This window comes from Bombyx mandarina, chromosome 11 (genome assembly GCF_030267445.1).
Source record: "Bombyx mandarina strain Sakado chromosome 11, ASM3026744v2".
In the NCBI taxonomy this organism is placed as follows: Eukaryota; Metazoa; Arthropoda; class Insecta; order Lepidoptera; family Bombycidae; genus Bombyx; species Bombyx mandarina.
This window is the reverse complement of record NC_143218.1, coordinates 15,321,319-15,345,962: the sequence shown is the minus strand read 5'-3', so window position 1 is coordinate 15,345,962 and position 24,644 is coordinate 15,321,319. Positions and strand designations below refer to the sequence as shown.

Genomic DNA, 24,644 nt, shown 5'->3' with positions numbered 1-24,644 from the left:
AATAAAAAAAATTTTTTTTTGCAAAGTGAATACTTTATGGATTCCAGAACTCTGTTGCATAGGTACCTTTATCATGAAATTATTGTTTAATGAACAATTTAAGCCCTTAATATACTAAATGAAGGTACTGAAATAATGTATAGTAAAAGGAATTAAAATGCTACTGTTAGTAATCGTTACTGACTATAAGCCGTTGTCTTAGCGAATCAATATTGTTTTGACAGTATTTTATAAAAGTTATGTCAAACGGAACGTACAACTCAACAAGGATGAGCAAAATATTCGATTTTTGTTGAAATCTAAATTTCCAAAATATTCAATAAAAACTTATCTAATATTGTGCCTACTTATGTTTAGCCAATTACTGACGAAATTATCGTAAGCCGAATTTAATTTCTGTTATGATGTCGGAATATTATGATCACTATCATCGTTGGGAGCCACTTGCAGAATTTCATTTTAGCATTAACAGCGACGACGAATATGATGAAGACAATTATCTGTATTGTCTCTGTAGTAGAGCTTTTATCAGGTAAGCTTTCAACAATTGTTTTTTTTTATTGTGTTTCTTTTCTTTAAAGTGGTGTATAGAAGGATGTTAGTGGTCAATGATCAGTTTTAATCAACACTCGTGGAGTAAACACGTTTGAGAACATAAACGCAGTTTACAATTGTGTGGTTTAATAATTATAAGGTAAAATATTACGATATATTTTTATATTAATGAACAGAGTATTATGTTCATCTTACTCTTGTTTTTTGTTTCGTGAATTCTCTAAATAAACAACTAAAATTTACATAAATACATTATTTGATACACATATTATACATTAAACGTAATAAATACTCATGCACTATGCACAATACTATATTAAATACTGAAATATCACAACAGAAAAAATAACACATACATATCTCTGATATCATACATCAACAACAACATGTGTTTTTAAAAGGCACCTGTTACCCATTTTCGTTTTTCAAAATGAAAAATAGTTAATAATATAAACCATTTTGTTTATAAAAATGAGTTTCTATGAGTAATTTTGACTGATGGCATCAAGAAAAGCCTTAAATACACATAGTAAAAATACCACACAAAATAAACAACAATACAGTGTTTCATTTATGTATTTAAGTATAAAAGACACTTGCAAAATAGTTATGATTGTTGATCTTACTTAACTGTTGATCTGGAAGCCAGTTTCACCCCTAAGATGGATAAGTTTCCAAACCACACATTGCACCTCAGAAAATTTACAAACTAAATACAACAATATTTATATTATAAGATAAGAACTATTAAAATAAATTATAATTTTCATCACCATAACTAGGGATTCTGTTAAAACATACTACATTGAAAAAGAAGATGCAAGCGAGAGTGAAACAGAAATCCTAGACTCCCAGGATGGAGAAGATCATTCCCATGTACATTTCTCTGTAGATACATCTTATAAAGTAAAGTGTGAGGTAAGAAATCTATACTATTTGCTACAACACAAAAGTAAAATATTGACATGGAAATGCAAATGTAAGCTTCTAGAGGTTGGTTCACATGAACATCAGAGATGCCAGGGGCACAGATAAGCATCAGTTTAAGATATATATATTCTACCTACCCTGATTTCTTTTTGGATTTTGGTTTCTAAATTCATTGATTTTTAGTTCTTATAAATGAACACTGTCATCTAACTTATACTACGAAATTACAAGGGTCATTTATTTTTGCCAGTTGGCAAATAGACCATTAAAAATATCCAATTTAGAATTTTTATTAATTTGAATCTCAAATTCCACAGAAAGACGAAGGTGCCAGCTGTTATTGTAGTGCTTCTCACACTGAAAACTACTGTTCAACTGATGAGCATGATCCAACTCAAATTCATGGTATTTCAAATGCTTTACAACCTAGCGACAGTGGTGCTGATCTCACATACCAAGATTATCATTCTGATTACATTTCTCATGATAAACTCGAACAGTTGGACCATGATACAGAAGCCCTAATTGAAAATGAAAATTATCTATCAGAAGACACTTGGGAAAAGTTTTGGGCTATCCATGGTGAAAGACTTATCTGGGCATCTTGGATAAAGAAGTACAGTAATTACATAAATCCTGCTTTCTTAAACGAAAACAATGATTTGACTATGGATGAGAATGGTGTACCAACACAACACTCAGAGGATATATACAAAGAAAATATAGAGAACACCCCTGGAGCTGATGGCATACGTGAGAGGAAATTTTCATATGATTCAAAAGTAAATCCATACAAAAAAAACAGTGCTATTGAAAAAGTAACAGAAAAGACTCCTTCAGTTAAAGACGACCAATGGCTACCAATAGCCAGACGTCGGTCCTGTTCTGAGCATGATAGAATATTGAGTCCGAGAACAGTGACAGGTACAGATTCAATGACTAATGTAACAAAAATTACCTTATCGAGTTATGATATAGGCTCCAGTCATGTGACTTCAGAATCAACCCCCACCGATGACTACAGTATGTCATCATCTTCAGAAGATCAATCCAATGATCAAACGAGAATTGCCACTGTTTATGACAGTTTGGATAATGTGCCAATCACTGAAATGGACACAGAGCAGTATTGGCAGTTTTTGTGGAAACAACATTTCGGGGAGCAGTTTGCTGCACATTATGCTAATTATATTAACAAACACGGTGAACTAAACAATGATGACCCTCCCATAAACTTAACATCCATGGATAAAGGAAAACTTGAGAAATCATTAGACATAGAGTGTGAGAATAGTGAAGGTAATTCACAAGAAATGCCAACAGTTATTGAAGTGCAAACAAAAGTCGAACAGATGAAATTAGATGACAAACCAAAAATTAAGAAGCGCAATAAGAAAAAGAGTTTCCGTTATTTAGATTCTGTAGGTGTTTTACTACAAAATCTAATCAAAGATGAAGAAATAAAATTGGAAAATGAAACAACAGTGGAAGTAATAGAGGCAGGTGATGAAATAGAAAAGAAATCAGTACCTGCACAGTCCGATTCTGGAGAAGGAATTCATATAAACAGTTATCAGCAGTCCGACAGCAATACTAGTTTTAAATCTTACAGCTACGACGATGGTGACGACGATCCGCCCGAAGAAAATCCAATAAAATTAAAACGAAGGTACAGTAATTTTATTCGATTCACTCCAACACCAAGATATTATAATCTGTTATTTTATAACTTGAGTAAAGTAGTGTGAGATTAGCAATATACCACAAACATTCACAGGAAATTGTTTTTTTTCCTAATAATTGGTTTAAACAAAAGAAGGCAAAAGTACAATAGTCTTAATTCTTAATGTAATCGTTTCGACAGTAAGGATATTTTGTGTCAGAAGTATGGTGGTACTTCCAGACAAGTAAAGTCGTAAACCAAAAAATAAAATATTGCAAACTTGAAATGTTTGTGAGCGAATAATTAAAACATTTGTAATACTTACTACAATAATACTACATAATACATACAGTAGAGTAAATAGCAAAATGTATTATTACATACATGTAGTCTATACTAATATTATAAAGCTGAATAGTTTGTTTGTTTGAACGCGCTAATCTCAGGAATTACTGGTCTGATTTGAAAAATTATTTCAGTGTTAGATAACCCATTTATTGAGGAAGGCTATAGGCTATATAACATAACGCTAAGTCCAATACAAGCGGAGCACCAATAAAGAATATTTCAAAATCGGGTTTTTTTCCTTTTGAGAGCTTCCGCTGCGTGCGCTGCAGAAACGGTTAAAGTCTCGCTAAAATAATGCATGACAGAATTGTTCCCCTTTAAAATATGTAAAAAAAAGTCCGCGACGGCATATTTTTTTTTTTTTTTTTTTTTTTTTTTATTGCTTAGATGGGTGGACGAGCTCACAGCCCACCTGATGTTAAGTGGTTACTGGAGCCCATAGACATCTACAACGTAGACGCGCCACCCACCTTGAGATACAAGTTCTAAAGTCTCAGTATAGTTACAACGGCTACCCCACCCTTCAAACCGAAACGCATTACTGCTTCACGGCAGAAATAAGCAGGGCGGTGGTACCTATCCGCGCGGACTCACAAGAGGTCCTACCACCAGTAATTACGCAAATTATAATTTTGCGGGTTTGATTTTTATTACACGATGTTATTCCTTCACCGTGGAAGTCAATCGTGAACATTTGTTGAGTACATATTTCATTAGAAAAATTGGTACCCGCCTGCGGGATTCGAACACCGGTGCATCGCTTCAACACGAATGCACCGGACGTCTTATCCTTTAGGCCACGACGACTTCAATATGACTATATGTTAAGGGTTGGCTCACTATAACGTTTTTTATGTTAACCAAATTTGTTCTAAAATAAAGCATTATTTGTGAACTATTCCACGTGGACGAAGTCGCGGGCAAAAGCTAGTAAATATAGTAAAATGAATGTACCATATTGTAAGTAAACAGATTGTTTTTTTCAGCCATGAATACGACGACGAAGAGACAGCTTCAGAGACGATTAAATCTACATTTGAGATAATGGGTTTCTGTTTGAATTCCGATAAACTACTGAAAGGTCACATGGTTTATAGAAAACGATTGGCCCGCTTACGTCCCCCCAGAAATAAGAAATATGGAACTGGAAAGAAAACATACTTTGACGATGACGGTAATGCACTCAATTTGGATGAGGTGAGCCATTAAGATAACACAAACCTGTAATCTACATAATTTTTTGAACGTCTATGAAACGATATAGTAAGTTAATTAAGATTCTTTAAATGGTGGTAGGACGTCTTCTGAGACGTAGCACGGGTAGGTAACACGATCCTGCCTATTTCTGCCGTGAAGTAGCTATACGTTTCGGTTTGAAGGGTGCGGCAATCGTGGTACTTACTGTAAAAACTCGAGACTTCATGTTTCGAGATGGGTGGCGGCATTTACGTTGTAGATGTCTATGGGCTCCGATAACCCCTTAAAACCATGCGAGCCGTGAACTCGTCCAACCACCTAAAAAAAAGAAAATAATTCTGAAAACATGGAAAGTTTGAAAGGTTGTTTTTTACTTTATTAATTATTATTTTTGACTGTTCAAATATTTTGTAGTGTTATTTCACTAACAGTATGCATCAAATTCCGAAAGAAGGGTTGTTTTAATACCATCTTTTACTTACCAAAAGCCTAGAAATAATAAATCCATTCTTATTCTTGGTAATATAACAAATGCAAAAGTGAGTTTTGTTATTATGTTTTCACCTCACAGCTATTCAACCGATCACCATTACATTTAGAATATATCTACATTGTCAATGCACAGAGTTACATATAGTACCTGATATTATAAAAATAAAAAGTACTATATCTGAGGGATATATATTTTTTTCTAACGCGATTAAAGCCACTCGCAGAAGCTAGTAATAAGATTTATTTATTTTATAGTATGAAAAACAAATGCAGCATGTCGAAGAATGCACTCAAACGATATCGGACACAGAGAGAAAGAGCGAACACGATCCTTCAGAAGTTATTGAACGTAAGGACGAAAAAGACAAAGGATATATTGAAGGTTCGGAACTTGGGAGCCACGTGGAAAGCAGAGTTTTCGAACGGACTATGAAAGTACAAGATACGTGTGATGCTGCTGAGATGCCACAGGATTCAGAAGAACAAGTAGACGATAATTCAGGTATACTTTATCTACTGACACTGAGAAATTGCTTTGAACGTTTACGAGTAAATTAGCCCATGACCTGGTAATAAGTTGGCATCGGGGCCCGTGAGCCTTAGAACGTTGAGGCGAATACGCGCTTCACCGCATCATATCACCAGTTGGAATGTTATTATCAAATAACGTGAAGATATTAACATGATTTAATGGTACAGACGTGGGAGCAGCAGTTTTTAATACGCTTTTATTAGCTTCAGACATGTATGTATGTAACGGAATCTTTGAACATGCTTTTGACCCCCTTCAAAACGTCGGATTAACTCGAAATTTGGTATATTTATTAAGGACCGATGACAATTCAATATTTAAAAAAAATATTGAAAAAATTGAAATTTAACAAAAAAATAAATAATAATAAAACTAACAAAACACGCTTTTATAGAAAATCCAACTAAAAACTGAATACCCTACTGATAACCCTTCTACTCATATCTGTTCATAAGATATTTTGATAATATCCTGAAAATCTTCCCACGCTTTTTTACAATAAAATAATTTTTCCTTCCACTATTTTTAATTCAAATTTATTAAAATTTATTTTCTAGTTTTTAGTTGGATTTTCTATAAAAGCGTATTTTGTTAGTTTTTTAAACTATTATATTTATTCAAAGCTGGGGAAACATACAAGTAAAAATTATTATTAAATATCCCTAATCCTCTATAATTTTTCCATTAATTCGAATGTCTCATTTATCAACAGTAACACAACAAGAAACGTCGAAACGTAAACGACGCCAGAAAAGATATTCGAGGGTGGAGGAGGATGCATCCGAGATGCCCCAAGAATTACAGGACGACCCTAAAATGTTTAAGTATTGGAAGAAAAGGCATTCTCTGTTTCACAGGTATCTTTTGTTTCATCATATTAGATTTACGGTAGTCGAGCTCACAGCCCACTTGATGTTAAGTTGGTAACCAGGAGCGCATGGTCATCACAAGTGACACATATCACAATCATGACTTCGGAGTATCTTTAGCACTACTTTTTTTTATTACTTAGATGAGTGGACGAGCTCACAGCCCACCCGGTGTTAAGTAGTTACTGGAGCTCATAGACATCTACAACGTAAATGCCTCACCCACCTTGAGATATAAGTTTCAAACCGAAACGCATTACTGCTTCACGGTAGAAATAGGGAGGTTGGTTGGTAGAGGTCCTATCACCAGTAATTACGCAAATTATAATTTTGCGGATTTGATTTTTATTACACGATGTTATTCCTTCACCGTGGAAGTCAATCGTGAACATTTGTTAAGTACGTGTTTCATTAGAAAAATTGGTACTTGCCGGAGGGTTTCGAACACCGGTGCATTGCTAGACACGAATGCACCGGACGTCTTATCCTTTAGGCCGCGACGACTACTATTGTTCCTCTATCTTTATATCTTTATCTATCTATCTATCTATCTATCTATATATATAAAAATGAATTGCTGATCGTTCGTCTCGCTAAAACTCGAGAACGGCTGGACCGATTTGGCTAATTTTGGTCTTGAATTACTTGTGGAACTCCAGAGAAGGTTTAAAAGGTAGATAAATATGAAAATGCTCGGAATTAAATAAGAATAACAATTTTGTTTTTCCTTTGATGTGTCCCCGTCGGACGGATTCCTTTTGTTTGTTTTAAGTTTATTTTATACAAAAGTTTAGGTATTTTATTTATAAATTGAGGCAATACGAAGTCTGCCGGGTCAGCTAGTCAACAATAAGACCACGGTGTCTACCTGTGCGAGCTCATAAAGCGCCTTAATGTCGATAGTTAATAACAGTGCTTAAATACAAAATCGAGATCGATTTACTTCCACAGATTCGACGAGGGTATAAAGTTAGACCGGGAGAGCTGGTTCAGCGTGACCCCTGAGAACGTGGCCCGTCACATCGCCGCCAAGTGCCCGTACGACACCGTGGTGGACGCCTTCTGCGGCGCCGGCGGAAACACTATACAGTTCGCCAAGACTAGCAAGAAAGGTACTGACGTCTTCGACTCTTGTATTAGCTGATGAAACGACCTTACGTTGTTACTTGGTACTGGAGCCGACCTGAGAACCTCTTCAAATAATTTCACCCTCGGCAACAGTACAAAAAAAAAACGTTATTTTTTCTGAAAGCTGATGATGACAGAATTTTATCTATAATGCCCGTTTTATTTATTGCAATGACGGGCCAACGACCTTATAATCCTCTATAATAATGTTAAGTGGTTATAGAATACCATAGATATCATAACGTGAATGCAGTCATCTTAGGAGATTTTGTCGAAGTGTCCATTTGCGCATAACAGCTGCCCCACTCTTCAAACTGGATAGTATGACTGCTTCGTGGTACAAATAAGCAAGGTCGCTGTACCTAATATTGCGGACTCCTAATTTTCATGGGTTTTTTTTTTTTTTACGATGTCATTACTTATTTTTTCTGCTTATTCTAATAACCTCGAGGGGTTATTCTCGATTCACCGAGCTATTAGGTGAGCTCACGGGGCTCAAACCGGAAGTGTTGCTAACACTGGCCCTAGCAAGAGCAGTGCTTCGCAGAATCTACCACCGGATCTATGGGTTAATTCGATACTTAATCGTTAAAGTCGCTCGTCAAAATTCGGTACCCGCTCATAAGAGTCGAACACCGCGCGCCTTATCTTATAAACTTCTGTTACAGGTGGCGTGACAACACCACGATGACTGTCTATACTAATCTTCTCATTCATATCTAAAAAAAAATTATTGCTTAGATGGATGGACGAGCTCAAAGTTCACCTGGTGTTAAGTGGTTACTAGAGTCCATAGACATCTACAATGTTAATGCGCCACCCACCTTGAGATATAAGTTCTAAGGTCTCAAGTACAGTTACAACGGCTACCTCACCCTTCAAACCGAAACGCATTACTGCTTCACAGCAGAAATAGGCAGGGTGGTGGTGGTGGTGGCGCGGACTCACAAGAGGCCCTACCTCCACCAGTACGTGAAAGTGAAAGTGAAACATCTAATCTAAGGTTATATTTTTGTTTCCAGTCATAGCGATAGATATCGATCCGTTGAAGATAGAGATGGCGATGCACAACGCTCAGGTGTACGGCGTGTCGGATCGGATACAGTTCATCGTTGGCGACTTCTTCGAGCTGGCGCCCCAACTCGCGGCCGACATGGTGTTCCTGAGCCCTCCGTGGGGGGGACCCAGTTACTCGAGCGTGAGTCGTCGTTTCTTTGACACGTCATGCCGAATTGCGGCGAAACAATGGACTGCGTGTCTACTAGATAATAATTACTGGTGGTCCTACCACCTCTAGTGAATCCACACGGGTAGCTGAAGCAGTAAGGCGTTTCAGTTTGAAGGGTGGGGCAGCGGTTGTACTGTTAAAAGTGAGACTTTAGAACTTATCTCTCAAGGCATGCGGCAGCATTTACGTTGTAGGTGTCTATGGGCTCCAGTAACCACTTAACATCAGGTGGGCCGTGAAGAAATAAAAAATTGGAACGAGGGATTACTCCTTTACTTCCCTGAATAGATGGCGTAGTAGTTGTTGGTGGGGACCTTTCTCACGTCGGATGAACTTTCATGTGACGAACAAATTGGGTTGCTCTTTGCCGTATATATACGTACTATATATACGTACATAAGTATGTATCCTTTAATATAACGAATCCTAGTTTGGAACCAGATAACCGCGTGTCATTAATACAAGATCTTTTTTGTTCCTTCGTTTGAATTTTACTGCTTCACGGCAGAAATAAGCAGGGCGGTGGTACCTACCTGCGCGGACTCACAAGAGGTCCTACCACCAGTGAAACAACAGTCCTACAACCATTCTCACGGACTTTCGCATTTATAATATTCAGCAGGATTGATTCGATGTAGAAAGGGCTTGTTGTGTTTGACAGAGCCGCGAGTACGACCTGGAGACGATGCTGGAGCCGAAGCCCGCGTCCGAGCTGATGCGCGTCGCCCGCAGCGTGTCCGCGTGCGTGGTGCTGTACTTGCCGCGGAACTCCCGGCCCGACCAGGTGAGAGAGAGTGAGAGAGAGAGAGAGAGAAAGTATTCTTTATTCTACACCAAAAAACAAATAAACAGTGCGATACATTAAATACAAAAAGTACAATTGGCGGTCTTATCGCTAAAAGCGATCTCTTCCAGACAACCTGTCAGGTGGACAAAAATCATTTGGAAACGAGCTACGCGCGGTGTCCCAATCCAGTGAAATACACCAGTGACATATGTACACATACATATGTACATATATCCGTAAATATACATACAATGAGCGCACTACTCCTCCTTGCGACGTTATCTTCATAACTGACGGTCGTGACTCTCCCACTGCATCAGTTTCTCCCGTGCGATTTCCTCCATCTGCTAAGATCCTTAGCTTCATGAAGGGCGTCGTGGAAGTTGATGTTCAGAGAAGATCGTATTTGGTCCGACCATCCCGTGGGACTGCGTCCTCTGGGACGTTTGCCATCTACCTTTCCTGTCACCATCAGCTGTTTTAAAATGTGACCCTCTTTACTACGCACTACGGCTATTAGCTTTTTTTATTTTTTTATTGCTTAGATGGGTGGACGAGCTCACAGCAAACCTGGTTGTTGAGTGATTACTGGAGCCCATAGACATTTACAACGTAAATGCGCCACCCACCTTTAGATATAAGTTCTAAGGTCTCATTATAGTTACATTGTCCCTACGTAGGTAGGTAGGTGAGCTCACGGGCTCAACCTGAGAGAATTTGCTAACACTAGCCCTAGCAAGAGCAGTGCTTCGCAAAATCTACCAGCGGATCGGAATCGCAACTAATTGCGCGAATAGTTTAGCAGTTTAGAAGTCGTCGTGGCCTAAAGGATAAGACGTCCGGTGCATTCCTGTTGAGCGAAGCACCGGTGTTCTAATCCCGCAGGCGGGTACCAATTTTTCTAATGAAATATGTACTTAACAAATGTTCACGATTAACTTCCACGTTGAAGGAATAACATCGTGTAATAAAAATCAAACCTGCAAAATTAATTATAATTTGCGTAATTACTGGTAGTAGGACTTGTTGTGAGTCCGCACGGGTAGGTAAAATCACACTGCCTGTTTCTGTCGTGAAGCAGCAATGCGTTTCGGTTTGAAGGGTGGGGCAGCCGTTGTAACTATACTGAGACCTTAGAACTTATATCTCAAGGTGAGTGGCGCATTTACGTTGTAGATGTCTATGGGCTCCAATAACCATTTAACACCAGGTCGCTGTGAGCTCGTCCACCCATCTAAGTAATAAAAAAATAAAATAAAAATAAAATTCGGATAATATTTTTTCTCCTACGTTAGTTCGTTATTGCTTAAAATTGTCATTATTTGCGTACAATAAACATAAACGCATTAATGCCGTTATCAATAAGCAATATGATTAAGTCGTAAATAAATTGTTTGCGCGTTACTGAATATACCTAAAACAAGGTTAAGGTTTTTATTTTGTTCTCAGATAATCTCGTTAGCAAGAAGCATGCGCGGCTCATTGGAAGTGGAACAGAATTACCTCGACAGAAGATTTGTTGCGATAACAGCATATTACTATTGAAATTCAATAATTACATTATGAAATTGTAAGCAATATTTAGATTAGTCGATGCTCAAAGTGAGAATGTTATGTTACTCTGTGTATTACCGATTGTTCTGACACAAAACGTCAGTTTTAAAAATAATGTTCACGTGGACGGCGTTTATTTGTTAGTTTTAAGTTGAGGTGAATTTATCCGTTTATAAAGAATATTTTGATAAATATTGAAATCATAATTTGATCGTGTTTGCTACAGATTTTAAATGATTATGTTTTTTTATGTCCTTTATGTACAATAAATTTACTTATTTCAAACCTTCGATTTGTGATTATTATTTTCGATTTACCTAATCCTTTTCCGGAAATGTAAATTGATTAAATGTTCAGTAAGTAGTATTTTCACATTACAAGATACTATATAAAAGTTATACACAACAGTTGAAAAATGTAAACAGTGGTTATTGGTATTTCAGGGAAGGTTCATAGTACTACAAAACAACGAGAGGTGGTGCTCGATTACTTTTAATAAATGGGTATTTCTCATAAATCTGGAATTTATCAACAACTGCCTGAACTCTTCCATAGCAGGCCTAACACATCAAGAGCAGCTGTTTCGCTAATGAATCTATAACGACATTGTGATAGCGATCCGCTGAGAAGTGCCGGCGAGAAACTCAGTGGGCTGATGCATTCTCGCTTTACTGTCGAAGAAGGTGTTTTCGACGCTGTTTTTATCCTCTCACAAGTTTGATGAATATTTATACCTCGGGCAGACGCTGCAGATGGGTAAACACAGCTTGGAGAGGGAAGTCAAGAGAAGGATCCAACTGGGCTGGGCGGCGTTCGGCAAACTGCGTGGAGTCTTTTCATCGCACATACCACAGTGCCTTAAAACGAAAGTTTTTAACCAGTGCGTCCTGCCGGTAATGACTTACGGAGCCGAAACGTGGACACTCACAGTAAGGTTGGTCCGTCAGCTCAAAGTCGCTCAGCGAGCCATGGAAAGAGCCATGCTCGGAGTTTCTCTGAAGGATAAAATCCGGAATGAGATTATTCGACAGAGAACTAAAGTCATCGACATAGCTCAAAGAGTCAGCAAGCTGAAGTGGCAGTGGCCTGGCCATATATGCCGTAGGACTGACGATCGCTGGAGCAGACGGGTGCTCGAGTGGAGACCGCGCAGCGGAAGACGTAACGTGGGACGCCCCCTGGCTAGATGGTGCGATGACCTCCGCACGGTGGCCGGCAAGAAGTGGATGAGGAGAGCAGCAGACCGGGCTCAGTGGTGTAGATTGGGAGAGGCCTATGTCCAGCAGTGGACGACTGTGGGCTGTTGATGATGATGACAAGTTGTGAAGATTTCAAACCACATCTGTCTTCAGCGAAACGGTATCATCTTGTGCCGAGTAATAGGCAGATTTTTTGAACAATCTGATGAAACCATTTTATTCATTACAGTGATTTTATTATGTTACCCACTCACATTTTAACAAATACTTATACAAGACAAACAGAGGGATAGCATTTTGGCGTGATTAATCGATAAGTATCGGCTACACGCACGAAAAAATGTCACGTTACGTCTGAGCGTGCAAGCGAGAGCAGGGAACAAGCGATAGAGAGGCACGATCGGCCCAAGTGTTGGCTTGTGACACATTTATGTCGCGTGACGTCAGAGCTAGCAGTTCGAATAGTGAATAGTTCTGCTACTGACGTTAACATGTAAAATTATCGTCCGTAAACCGACTTTACAGACAGCTGATAATTTTTTTTTAGTATTCCCTGACACCAAGGTACTGTTGTCTCGCGATATGGACTATAAGAATTTCACAGCCATCCGTGCACGAAAGACTAATGTAGGAGATCAGTTTTTGAACTATCTTTAGGTCGTCTCTAAATATGTTCCAATGCTTGTTCACCGACATCCACAATCAATAGCTTATCCTGTAGGCGTTCAAAATAGATATGAAAATGTTTATAAGTTCGTAATTCTAAGTGGAATGCGGGATAAGCATGAATGAGATAATATTACTATCCTGCATTCTGTACCTCATGCATCAAGGCTTAAGATGAGTGATGATTTATGTAGTGGGCTATGGCAACTACTTAATACCAAGTAGGCAGTCAGCTTTTTTCTTCATCCAGAACAATAGAAAGTGAGAAATTCGCAAAATGTAGAAGTGTAAGCTGCAGGAGTTTTCTATCTCGTTCTCTCACAGACTAGACCCTATAAATTAATATGCATCTCTTTTTAGTGTCAGTTCTATAGCTTTAACTATATTAAATTAGGTTGTATTATTTACTTTTCAGTTTCAAATCATAACCAGAATGAAAACCAAATTTTTTTTAAATGAAAATGGTTTTTGCGAAACTTTGAGGTTGTGTTTTTAAACGAATTTGGAATCTAATACCCAAAGGCCAAAAAAGAGCAAGAAGGAATGGGATAAAATAGATTGAAGATTTTTAATAGATTTTTAACATATAATTTTCAATATATTTCACTGTTTTCACATGCTACTTTTTTGCAAGGACAATATAAATTGCAAATCTTTTCCTGTAAAGTTAGTGTTGAGAAAATAAAACAAGGTTATGGTGAAAATTTACTTATAATTAATTATACAAATTATGGAATTCATGCTGAAGAGGTTGTTTCAGACATAGTTATTATAAAAAAAAAGTATTAAAGTTGTTTCATTTAAACATTGTATAAAACAATAGTTCCAATTAACATTTTTCTCCTCAATCATTAGTATTTCGGGATATATACCTAAGGTAATTTTACTGCTAACAGAGTAATATGAAATTTCTATTTTTTTGCTTAAAATTTCCCTTTTGCCTGTTATTCTTAAGATAATTCCTTATTCTAACTTATGTAATAATTACTAATTATTCTTTCATTTCTCCTTCTTCATCTTCTTCATCAGCTCCTCTTACATACAAGACATTATTGCATCTTATTAAAACTTCACCTAAATTACCTGAAAATAAACCCAATACTTAAATTAAGTAGCGTTGTTAATTTAGTGCTTTGTATGTATGGACTAACAGAACTAGTATTCAAAACAAATGCTGTTAAAGCTTTACAGAACTCTGCTGAAGTGACTTCATTAAGTTTGATATAACTTGGGACTGAATTACAACAAACTATAGATTCATTAAAAAATAAAAATTCCCAAAAAATTTGAAAATGTTAATAATTGATTTTTAAATTTTATTTTACTAATTTAAATTAATTAAATAAAGGGTCCAACACCAGCGCGCAAGTCACTCAGTAGGGCGCTACTGTTGAAGATCCGTCAACGGAGCAATATTTAACAAGACTATTCACAACCAAAAAGTTTGGTTTGCATTCTTGTAAGTGTCAAGTTGTCTCTTTATTAGGTATGTTTTTAGGCATTCATTGCAAGCAAGTAGTTTTTTTTTCTTTAAATGGGCAAATAAACCCTGTGACATTTGGTGTTAAGTGGCTTCTAGAATTTATAAGCTTATTACAATATGAATGTTAAATCTACTCTTCAAAGCAGAGAAGAAGTCGTCGTGGCCTAAGGGATAAGACGTCCGGTGTATTCGTGTTGAGCGATGCACCTGTGTTCGAATCCCGGGAGGGTACCAATTTTTCTAATGAATTACGTACTCAACAAATGTTCACGATTGACTTCCACGGTGAAGGAATAACATCGTGTAATAAAAGTGAAACCCGCAAAATTATAATTTACGTAATTACTGGTGGTAGGATCTCTTGTGAGTCCGCGCGGGTAGGTACCACCGCCCTGCCTATTTCTGCCGTGAAGCAGTAATGCGTTTTGGTTTGAAGGGTGGGGCAGCCGTTGTAACTATACTGAGATCTTAGAACTTATATCTCAAGATGCGTGGCGCATTTACGTTGTAGATTCCATGGGCTTTAGTAACCACTTAACACCAGGTGGGCTGTGAGCTCGTCCACCCATCTAAGCTATAAAAAAAAAGAATGCATGAAAGCTTTGAAGTCGAAATGGGTGCAGAATAGTGTACTCATAATAGACCAAACAAACAATGAACGTCTCACTTTTAATTCAATTTTGGTCCAGGTCCACTACCAGTAGATCCTAATCTCTTGCTATAATATGTTTTCGGGATTACTTAAAGTTGTTGAAATAAATACTAACCTGTACAAGTTCCATCGACAAGTTCTTCAGTATTAGCAAGTTGCAAATTCATGTAGCCATCTGTTGATACTAACAATCCTTTGTATTCATGACCCCATTTTAATTTAACTAGCACGGATTTACCCGTTAGACTATTAAGAAATGGTTTGGGGTTTATTGGCATAGCAGCCGCCATTTTTGCAGATTCTAAAAAGAAAATTGGATGTTAATTTATTTTCAAACCACTTTTATTGTTTTCATTGCTTATTTAAGAAACACCAGTACTTACTTTAGTCTCGGCTAACAAGAAATACAAAATATAACCTCAAAACTTATCGGCTTCGCTTCGAAGTTCGAGTTCGACGCTCAACGCTAATTTGCTAATTTCTACTCTTTTTTTTTAAGGGACTTTATGACCTGGTAACTAAGACCTTTAGGTATTTCTACTCATACATAATACACTACCATAGATAAAACATAATATAATGGGGTTGGCCGGTTAAAGCTTTTCTCAGATGTCGCCAGCGTAGCTTGTTCCCTTGTCACAGAGAGCCGCCATTTTGTGTGTTTTGCGTTCGTGATATTTCGGCATTTTGTGACTTTGATACGGTTCTTATTACTTTCTAAGTAGTGCTAAACAATTTTACAACATGTATTCCTACTGGATAGTTAAAGAATTAAAGGAGGAGTTGAGAAAACGTGGTGCATCTTTACGAGGAAAAAAAGTGGATTTTGTCGAAAGGTACAATGTTGATGTTTTATTTTAACTTAGAAAACTTCTCTCAAACTGTTTCCGGTAGCTATTATAATAATAATATTAAATTGTGTACCTTAGGAACTTTATTCCTTGTAGCATGTGCAAAAAGAATTGCTCATATTACACACATTACCTACCAACTAATGTGTTATTTTACTTTTTTCAGATTAGAGCTATATGACCAAAATTTTAATTTTGAAACAAAATGAAAAAATTGCTCTAGCAAAATATGCTAATATATACGATTTGCTAGTGGAGCCATGTGGCATTTTCATTAGCCAAGAGCGCCCATATCTTGCTGCATCTCCTGATGGTGTGTTGGGCGAAGAAACTATAATTGAAGTGAAATGTCCATACGCTAGCAGAAAACATGAAATAAATATAACAACGGTGCCTTACTTAGAACAATGTAACGGGATATTGTCTCTAAAAAAAACCTGCCCATATTATTATCAAATCCAAGGGCAGTTATACTGCTCAGGCAAAACATACTGCAACTTGGTCATTTACACCTACAAGTACATCAAAGTGATTTATGTTGAAAAAGACAATAATTTTATAAATAATATGTTAAATAAATTAGATATCTTTTATGAAAATATTTTCAAAGAAGCATTGTATGAAAAATATCTGTATTATAACTATACACACTTGTCCAAATAAAAAATCAGGAATATTTTATTGACATTTCCTTCTCTAAAATTACATAACATTACACATATGAAATTAATCGTTCTATGTGAACCCTCTGACTAACTAATTTTTGATCTATCTTTAACTGAACACCTGGGATTTGTGATTTACCTTTTAAAAAAAATATGGGATATTTATACTAATTCCTTTAGAGGCAAACAGATCCTGTACATTAAAACCTCTGTCTGCCATAATACTATCTCCATATATTTTTATGTTTATAAGAACTAAATGACGCTTTTTGAGCATCAGGTTGACTAGGCTTCTGTATGCCCATTTCAGTCCCATCTATAATCACCCTTGTGGAGGGAAAATGTGTTCTAAAACAATTAGGCATATAATAATTTACTAAGCTGGCTAGGCCGAATGTCAATTAGGCTCTAGATATCACTGACAAAATTTATCCATGTTACAACAATATTAGACACTTCAGTTTTACTTACACCGAAAATTTTACTTAATTCAAAATCTGTTGTGTTTCTTCTAAGCTTAATTAGTAACATTAAAAATTGATCTTCTATTGATATGCCAACCACTCTACTCCAGCAATACCTTATATCATTTGCCATTGGCAAAGTGTGATTAAAACTAATGAAAACTTAGATGCTGTTTCCAACCCGGTGTAGTATTGCACTGTCTCATCGTCTGCAAGTAATAGCTCTGTAGAGAACAATCTTAATATATTGGATGTTTGAGTTCCAATAGTAATATGATGCTTTGTAATTGTTTCATCTATACTAGAGTTATTATTTTCTATTAGAATTTCTTGAGAGACATTTGAATCAAAATGCAAATTGCTGTGTTCTACAAGGGGTACTATATCTTCACAGTATTGGGAAGTGTTGGGCAGGCTAAACAAGGGGTACTATATCTTCACAGTATTGGGAAGTGTTGGGCAGGCTAAAAAGTTGTTTTTTAAGGTTACGAGTTTGTAACCTTTATTCTCTACTTTTTGTTTCTTCAGAAACTGGTTTCATATTCCATGAAAATATAGATGGTACAGCACCTTTCTTCAGATATTTATGTTAATGTTTGACACCTACAACACAAAAAAAAACATTTAAATATACTATCACAAGGAAACCTGACCATAGTTTCAAAATATTTGTTATTACAATGGATGCAGCGATTTAGATAGAACTTTCAATAGTAACAACTGATAATGAACAACAGCTCATGAGGAATGTGTTTCCTCCAGTCTGATTTTGTATTTGTTAAAAGGTTCCTTATAACATAAATCTACTTGCAAAATATGTTAGCAACTAATACTTAGTGTGCCTAACTAATTATTATTGGTTTTTTTTTATTAAGAGAACAAAGATGTGTGCTACACCTAGTCATGCATTATAAATATTTGACAGAAAGAAGCATACCTGTGTATTTACTAATGTTTTCATAGTAAGATTCCACAAAGTGTTTACGACATAACCTAGAACTTTTTGTGTGAGTACTTTTTTCGCGTCAAATGGCCTTTAATCACAGTCTTCCAATTTTCTTGTCCTTCGGGAATTGATGTACTCCAATTTCTGAGCATATTGGCACAAAACAACGCGTCATTGTGTTTAAAATAATTTTTAATCAAAAATTTCAATACAAATAATGAATGTTATGGGAACAATGCACACCAGCGCCACTTTGACAGTTGCCAACCCCATTGTCTAGAATTTCAGATAAATTAGTAAACTACAGCAATGTAGTTTTTGGTAGATGCCAGTTAGAAACAGATTCAGATATGCAAAGGGAACGCATATAGCGCATTTGTTATTATGATTGAAGCCCAAGTGAAAAAAAAAATCTACAGAAAATGGTAATTACTTTCTTTAATTTCTATAAACCTATAGTTCTGAGAACCTTTCTTAGAACTTTATATTAACATTAAAAATATTTACGTAAGTTTTTTTAATTAAAGATATATGGTATGAATGTATATCAACCAATTGAAAGTAGGTTCGTTTTTTTTATAAAATTATTTTGGTGAATAGATAACGAAAACTTCAACATCGAAGCGCTTATGCTGAGAGTAGAGCTATAACACCAAACCATTTTAAAGACAAAATGTACATATTGTTAAAAGAAATGTTAAATGGATTTGAATAATTGTTTTCGGCTTAAAGGACCATAATTCAATCTATCATGAAAAATACAATTTCCAAAAACGTCATTTAACGTCAAATCGTCAACGTCAAAGTTAGTATTGCAGAAGAGTAAAAATTTGATATGAATCAGTGTTGAATTAATGAAAATCTCTATTTTTACATTTACGATTTACCTATGAGTTTTGCAGTTTTTTAGATTAATGTACCATAAATGAAAAACATAGCCCTGACATATCTAAAAACAAATGAAACATGTCACAATTTACAGGCTTTAGTGAAGATGACTTGGAAAGAATTAAATCTGGCGAAACTGCCGACGAGAGTAAAAACAGTACGTGGAGTTTAAAATATCCTTTTTTTTTAACATATCAATAGCTGAACGCTTATTCAGAATTTTAAATAGTAGCACACGCGATAAGAATTCGAAATATTAATATCTCAACATATATAAGTAGATCTAAGAACGATTTTTGGGTATAAATCAAAGCTTCTTCAAGAAAATTAGCCTTATTCTAAATAATAAAGATGGCCAAATGATTCTAAGAGTTTCAAGAAAAATTATAAATGATAAAAGTCACTGAAGCTAAATCGTGCAAGCAAAATTCAAAATAATAATAAACTAAAATTGATCACAAATCTGCTTCTTTATTACAAATGTCAGTGAAGCATAATCGTATCTACTAGATATCTATAATTTCTACTTCAGTAACAATTGGACTGGCCTATGTCAGTGCCTTGCACCACCTTATTATTAATGGTGTGTGTAATGCAACAATTTTTACTGCCTATGAGACAGTCTACATTTAATAACAACTACCATTTTAATTACAGAGTACATAAAAAATTCAAATATAAAACGAGTTAAATTATCAATGAAAACCAAGCCATATGAATATAAGACAGCCATTAATCTGAAACAGGATTCAGACGATGGAATAGACAGCATAGATTTTGATAAATGTAAGCTTAGTTTAAAAACACCAACGTCACCCTCCAAAAATGCTAAAATGGAGGAGGACAAACAAAATCAAGTTATTTTACAAAATAATGTAGAGGGAAATGATGAAGTACAAGTAGATACTATCGAAGCAGACAAGAGTGATATGACAAGTAGTAGAAGGAGTAGTACTGCTCCGGACATAGTGAGAGGTGTTGATTTTCAATATACAGAACATGAACTGGCCTCTCACAAAGTGAAGTTAGGAGAATTGCAACTCAAACAGAAGATTATGGAAGAACAGAATAAGAAAAGAAAGGAAATGATTGCAAAAGCTTTAGCTGACAGGTTCGATTGATGAATTAATTAATTTAAATTCATATTATTTATGAATAATTATGTTTAACAAATACTTTTAATTTTAATTTAACTTAATTTTTGGGTACACTTGCATTTTTAAAACTACAAAAAATTTACTAGGAAATTCTTTTTTAAAATTGAGCACTATAATACTTATGGTTGTGTCAATTCAATGCAATCAGAAATCTGTCTGAATGTCACCTAGTTATCAGTTATCAGAACTGAGAGATCCATTATCAGTGTTGAGATACAAAACAAGATAATTGCTAAACAGATGTGTACAGTGCATATACATTTTAAATTGCTAAATTTATTTTATTTAAAAAAAAACATTATTTTTGAAATGTCTTAAAAAAATGGTGAACAAAAAGTTTTTCCAGCTCATCACTAAAACAATATGGTATGTGTCATGTACATTGCCAACAGTGTTATAATGTGAAGTTGTGATTTCAATTTAGAATTATGTTACAAACACATGCAGTGATAAGGGAAAAATTACATTGAAGTTGATAAAGTTTACATAAATGTTGAAATGATGAAATATAAATGTTTTTATAAATTTTTGCTTTTTGCAATGAAATATTAGTGTTTTAAAAATGTAATATAATAATATATTTGTTGAATAATGTCATTTAAAAAAAAGTACACATCAATGTTAATCATTTAAACTATGAATCATATAAGTTAATATATTTTTAATATTTATTTATTAATGATACTAATGTTTACATATTTTAATATTTATCATTTTATTGTTATTATTTTCTTACATAGACACTTTTTTTGCTATATTCAATACTTATGCCATTTTCTATGATTTAGGTATGCATTCTTATTCAGGTGTGAGCTGTTCAGTAATAAACGGTTTTAGTCAGTTCCACTCTGACATGCCCTGCCTACCACCTCTAATATGGAGGCAGAAAGCTAGTTTTTATCTTGACCTAAAGAACATTCTACACGTAAATCAAGGTGTATTGTTTTACTAGCACAGAGTAGTCTGCTTAATTACAAACTACTGCAGAGTATATCTTTCACAAGAGTAACACAAAAAATTATTCCAGTAGGTGTATTGAAAAGAAAGACAAAACAATTTACACAGGTATCAAATTAAAATTTTAGGACGAAACAGACAGAAGAAGAAGTAATGAAACTTGAGAAAATCAAGAAAGAACTACAAGTATTGGACAGTCAATTTTCACAGGATGTGTCAGTATTGAGGAAGAAAATAGATCAAGCCTGCTTAAGTTATGCTGATGCTGAGTTAGTATTGATTTCTTATTTCCAGAAGGGTTAATTAACAAAAATCTTCTTTAATATTATATTTTTACGACCTACATGCAATAATCAATTAATTCTGTTTAAATATGTTTCAGGAAACAATACTTACGAGTTGAAAAAGAATTTCTTAATGCGAAGATTCAGCTGCAAAAAGAAAAGGATAAGAAAGAGCTGCTCACAGAACATTTATGCGCCTTAATAACACACAACGAAATGAGGAAGGCTCAGAAACTTGAAACGCTCATGCTCGAACTTGCTAATGAAAAGAAAAATGAAATTAATGAAGCATTAACCCTCAATGACGATAATCCAGTTATAATCGATGGTGTTGATGAGAGGACAGGTAAGATGGTCGAAATTAATACCAATAAATCATAGCATAATTATGAAATCAATAATTCATTACCAAACATAATTAGTTTGGGTAACAGAGAAATTAAAAATTCAAAAATATAAAATAACTGAGATGTCAATTAATTTAAAACTCATTGAAAATAAAAATGAATTTAGAGCCAGTCAATTTCAATAGAGGCTCCCGATTGTAGTATTCTAGTAATTTTTCTTGTTTTAGACTTATCATATTACCATAAATTTAATTGTCAAGGACACTTGTGTCAATAGTATGACGTTTTTGGTTCTCTCTTTTAAGTTAATCTTTTTTATAAAGTATGTCTTCCTAAGATTTGTGAACTGCATGCATGAAACTCGATATTTGATTATGAAATCATAGGAGGTTGAGGTATATTTAATCTTTGATCATTATCACTTTCGTTCAACTACCAACTACGCAAAGTGGACCCAGTCTAATATCTAATGTAACCATAGACTTACATAATCTGGTAAAGTTATTTTGTATCAAGCCATGATTCCTTAACATTTTTAATTGATTACTATACTAGAAACATAAATTATAACAATTGGTTAAAAAATTCAAATATAATTTAATTAATAAGATCGCATAGAATAAAATTATGTATTAAGTATACGCTAGAAACTATTTAATAATTTAAAATGTTAGAGATTAACAAATGATTAAACGCAAGTAAAGTAACTATTTTTCTATTTTTACAAAAATAAGTTTAAGTTTGTTATATGTGCCTTATGTATGTGCCTTGTTGATAATTTAAATCCATTAAAGATAAGTAGTAATTATTATATTATAGATCCATTATAGATAAGTCGTGTTGAACATGACAATAATCTTAATTAAATAATGTTTCCTATTTTTTGTATATTATTATGATTGTCCAGTACTTTTCTAATATTAAATGGTGTTAGTTCACATTAGAACTGCCAAAGTTTTAAAACGATTTTATAAAAATACTTAAAGTACTTACCTAATAAAACGAAAGTTTATAGAACAATGTATATTTATTTCTAGAATATTCGTAACTTGAAGGCATTTACAAATTGGAAGTATCTTTAAAATACTTTTTGAATGCCTCGCATACTCTTAATTTTCTTAACCTATATCCCCTTAAAGTACCTTTGCATTTGCCATCACTTTGTACTCAATATTACAAATATTTTCGTGATCTTGAAAATACTGAATGTGAAATTCACAAACCCGCTTCATCCATTTGGGTTTTTTTATTGTGCTTGTGACGTGTGTGACCATTTTCTTCAATATTGATGAGATTTCAACTATCAATACAGTACTTTGTTAAAAAATTCCTATTGTGGCGGTAGCCAACGTAGAACACAAGATATTTGACAGATGCCTGAATCTCGTTGACTACATTTTCAAGATAATCTTGCATATAAGTTCTACTGAGCAATATCACCCACCACTTCGATAAAGCGGCACGATATGAGAACCCTCTCATCGTGGCTGCCGGTAATTACATTCCCGATCCTGCGGAAAGAATGGAAAGTAGTCGACGTCGCCCCAAACACGTCATTTTGGATCCTCCCGATCCACTAACGGTGCTTTTAGGTAACTCAAGCACCAGTCACCGTTCTCGCCGAACCCGTCGCTTGCGACGAAGGGCTCGGCCAGTAAATTAACCCTCAGACACAGCCCACTGAGTTTCTCGCTGGATCTTCTCAGTGGGTCGCTTTTCCGATCCGGTGGTAGATTCTGCGAAGCACGGCTCTTGCTAGGGTTCGTGTTAGCAATGTTCTCAGGTTTGAGCCCCGTGAGCTCACCTACTAGTTAAGGTTCCGCTGAAGTAGCCTCTCAAGGCTATCAGCTTAGGTAGGGAAAAAAAATATCACCCGCTTGGTGGAAGATCTTGTCGTCGTTAAGCATTCCACGCTAATTCAATCGCAGGAACAACGAAATGCCGTGGCAATGATAATCTATATTTTGCTAAATTGAAAGCTCGACATAGTAATATTCCAGTACATAGCCTTATTTAATTGATTTTTGTTACAAGGAATGGTTCGAAGTCGGGATGTTTTAAAAGTTTGGTCACAGAAGAACGTTCACCTACGTTTCGTGAAGAACATTCTTCTTCCCGTATGCTATCCCCAGTTCCAGTATGAATATTTTTTATCATCATGATCTTTGAGTATAGTTCTAATTTTCGTGTCGGCGTTTATGAGTTCCTTTCTTGTGTCTCGTTCCTGTCTAATAAGTTCAAGGCCCCGTTTGGCAGCGCAATGGTATCTTTGGCTCAACGATGCTTCCGATCCCTTGATGCGTGGTATATGGCCCGTGTAGCCAGCTATTGGTGGAAACTCGGGCGATATTGTGTTTTCTGAAATTGAATGTAATTTAAAAAAAAGTGTACAGCTTTGATAATTGAGCAGTAGAATTTCTATAGAATTTGTTCGATTTTATTTCGAATTAGAAGTTGTCGTGGCCTAAAGAATAAGGCGTACGGTGCAATCGTATCGAGCTTTACAACGGTGTTTGAATTCCGCAGGCGGGTACCAATTTTTCTAATGAAAAACATACTTAACAAATGTTCACGATTGACTTCCACGGTGAAGGAATAACATCGTGTAATAAAAATCAAACCCCGAAAATTGTAATTTACGTAATTACTGGTGGTAACTTCTTGTGAGTCCGCACGGGTATAAACCACCACCCTGCCTATACATTTCTGCCGTGAAGCAGTAATGCGTTGCAGTTTGAAGGGTGGGGCAGCCGTTGTAACTAAACTGAGACCTTATAACTTATATCACAAGGTAGGTGGCAT

General features: G+C 35.4%; 4 protein-coding genes and 2 long non-coding RNA genes across 6 annotated transcripts in view; 3 read left to right on the top strand and 3 right to left on the bottom strand.

Moving 5' to 3' along the window:
* The first annotated feature begins 217 nt into the window (after positions 1–217).
* Positions 218–11,575, top strand: Tgs1 (Trimethylguanosine synthase 1). The gene is made up of 10 exons (XM_028172188.2): positions 218–532; positions 1,338–1,473; positions 1,803–3,154; positions 4,483–4,693; positions 5,441–5,687; positions 6,430–6,574; positions 7,538–7,698; positions 8,737–8,912; positions 9,604–9,726; positions 11,179–11,575. The coding sequence occupies exons 1-10, from the start codon at positions 402–404 to the stop codon at positions 11,272–11,274; spliced, it is 2,778 nt and encodes a 925-aa protein (XP_028027989.2). The 5' UTR covers positions 218–401; the 3' UTR covers positions 11,275–11,575.
* Positions 11,576–13,840: 2,265 nt separating this feature from the next.
* Positions 13,841–15,802, bottom strand: SmF (small ribonucleoprotein particle protein SmF). The gene is made up of 3 exons (XM_089731067.1): positions 15,667–15,802; positions 15,399–15,584; positions 13,841–14,231 (listed from the first exon to the last, which is right to left on the bottom strand). Exons 2-3 carry the CDS (start codon positions 15,571–15,573, stop codon positions 14,140–14,142), a joined length of 267 nt encoding a protein of 88 aa, XP_089587193.1. The 5' UTR covers positions 15,574–15,584; positions 15,667–15,802; the 3' UTR covers positions 13,841–14,139.
* A 12-nt stretch (positions 15,803–15,814) lies between these two features.
* LOC149502080 (uncharacterized) lies at positions 15,815–16,812 on the top strand. Its single transcript, XR_016323805.1, has 2 exons — positions 15,815–16,119; positions 16,301–16,812. It is a non-coding gene; the product is annotated as an uncharacterized LOC149502080 (long non-coding RNA).
* A 964-nt stretch (positions 16,813–17,776) lies between these two features.
* On the bottom strand, positions 17,777–18,418 carry LOC149502079 (uncharacterized). Its single transcript, XR_016323804.1, has 2 exons — positions 18,201–18,418; positions 17,777–17,866 (listed from the first exon to the last, which is right to left on the bottom strand). It is a non-coding gene; the product is annotated as an uncharacterized LOC149502079 (long non-coding RNA).
* Positions 18,419–18,987: 569 nt separating this feature from the next.
* Gorab (Golgin, RAB6 interacting) lies at positions 18,988–22,859 on the top strand. The gene is made up of 4 exons (XM_028172228.2): positions 18,988–19,254; positions 19,755–20,208; positions 21,340–21,480; positions 21,594–22,859. Exons 1-4 carry the CDS (start codon positions 19,176–19,178, stop codon positions 21,874–21,876), a joined length of 957 nt encoding a protein of 318 aa, XP_028028029.2. The 5' UTR covers positions 18,988–19,175; the 3' UTR covers positions 21,877–22,859.
* LOC114241419 (ciliary microtubule inner protein 2B) overlaps positions 22,851–24,644 on the bottom strand; it is a 31,465-nt gene continuing 29,671 nt past the window's right edge. The window contains exon 5 of the mRNA XM_089731064.1: positions 22,851–24,200. Coding sequence (XP_089587190.1) covers positions 23,965–24,200 — 236 coding nt within the window. The 3' untranslated portion in view covers positions 22,851–23,964. The remainder of the gene's footprint in view (positions 24,201–24,644) is intronic.

Coding starts and splice junctions, on each gene's coding strand:
- SmF (XM_089731067.1), bottom strand. CDS start 15,573: ATGGCGGCTGCTATGCCAATAAACCCCAAACCATTTCTTAATAGTCTA. Junction 14,232..15,398: donor TGTCGATGGAACTTGTACAG/GTTAGTATTTAT, acceptor GTTTATTTTCAG/GTAATTTAGGTGAAGTTTTA.
- Gorab (XM_028172228.2), top strand. CDS start 19,176: ATGTCACAATTTACAGGCTTTAGTGAAGATGACTTGGAAAGAATTAAA. Junction 20,209..21,339: donor GCAAAAGCTTTAGCTGACAG/GTTCGATTGATG, acceptor TTAAAATTTTAG/GACGAAACAGACAGAAGAAG. Junction 21,481..21,593: donor TTAAGTTATGCTGATGCTGA/GTTAGTATTGAT, acceptor AATATGTTTCAG/GAAACAATACTTACGAGTTG.
- Tgs1 (XM_028172188.2), top strand. CDS start 402: ATGATGTCGGAATATTATGATCACTATCATCGTTGGGAGCCACTTGCA. Junction 3,155..4,482: donor CCAATAAAATTAAAACGAAG/GTACAGTAATTT, acceptor TGTTTTTTTCAG/CCATGAATACGACGACGAAG. Junction 6,575..7,537: donor AGGCATTCTCTGTTTCACAG/GTATCTTTTGTT, acceptor TTACTTCCACAG/ATTCGACGAGGGTATAAAGT.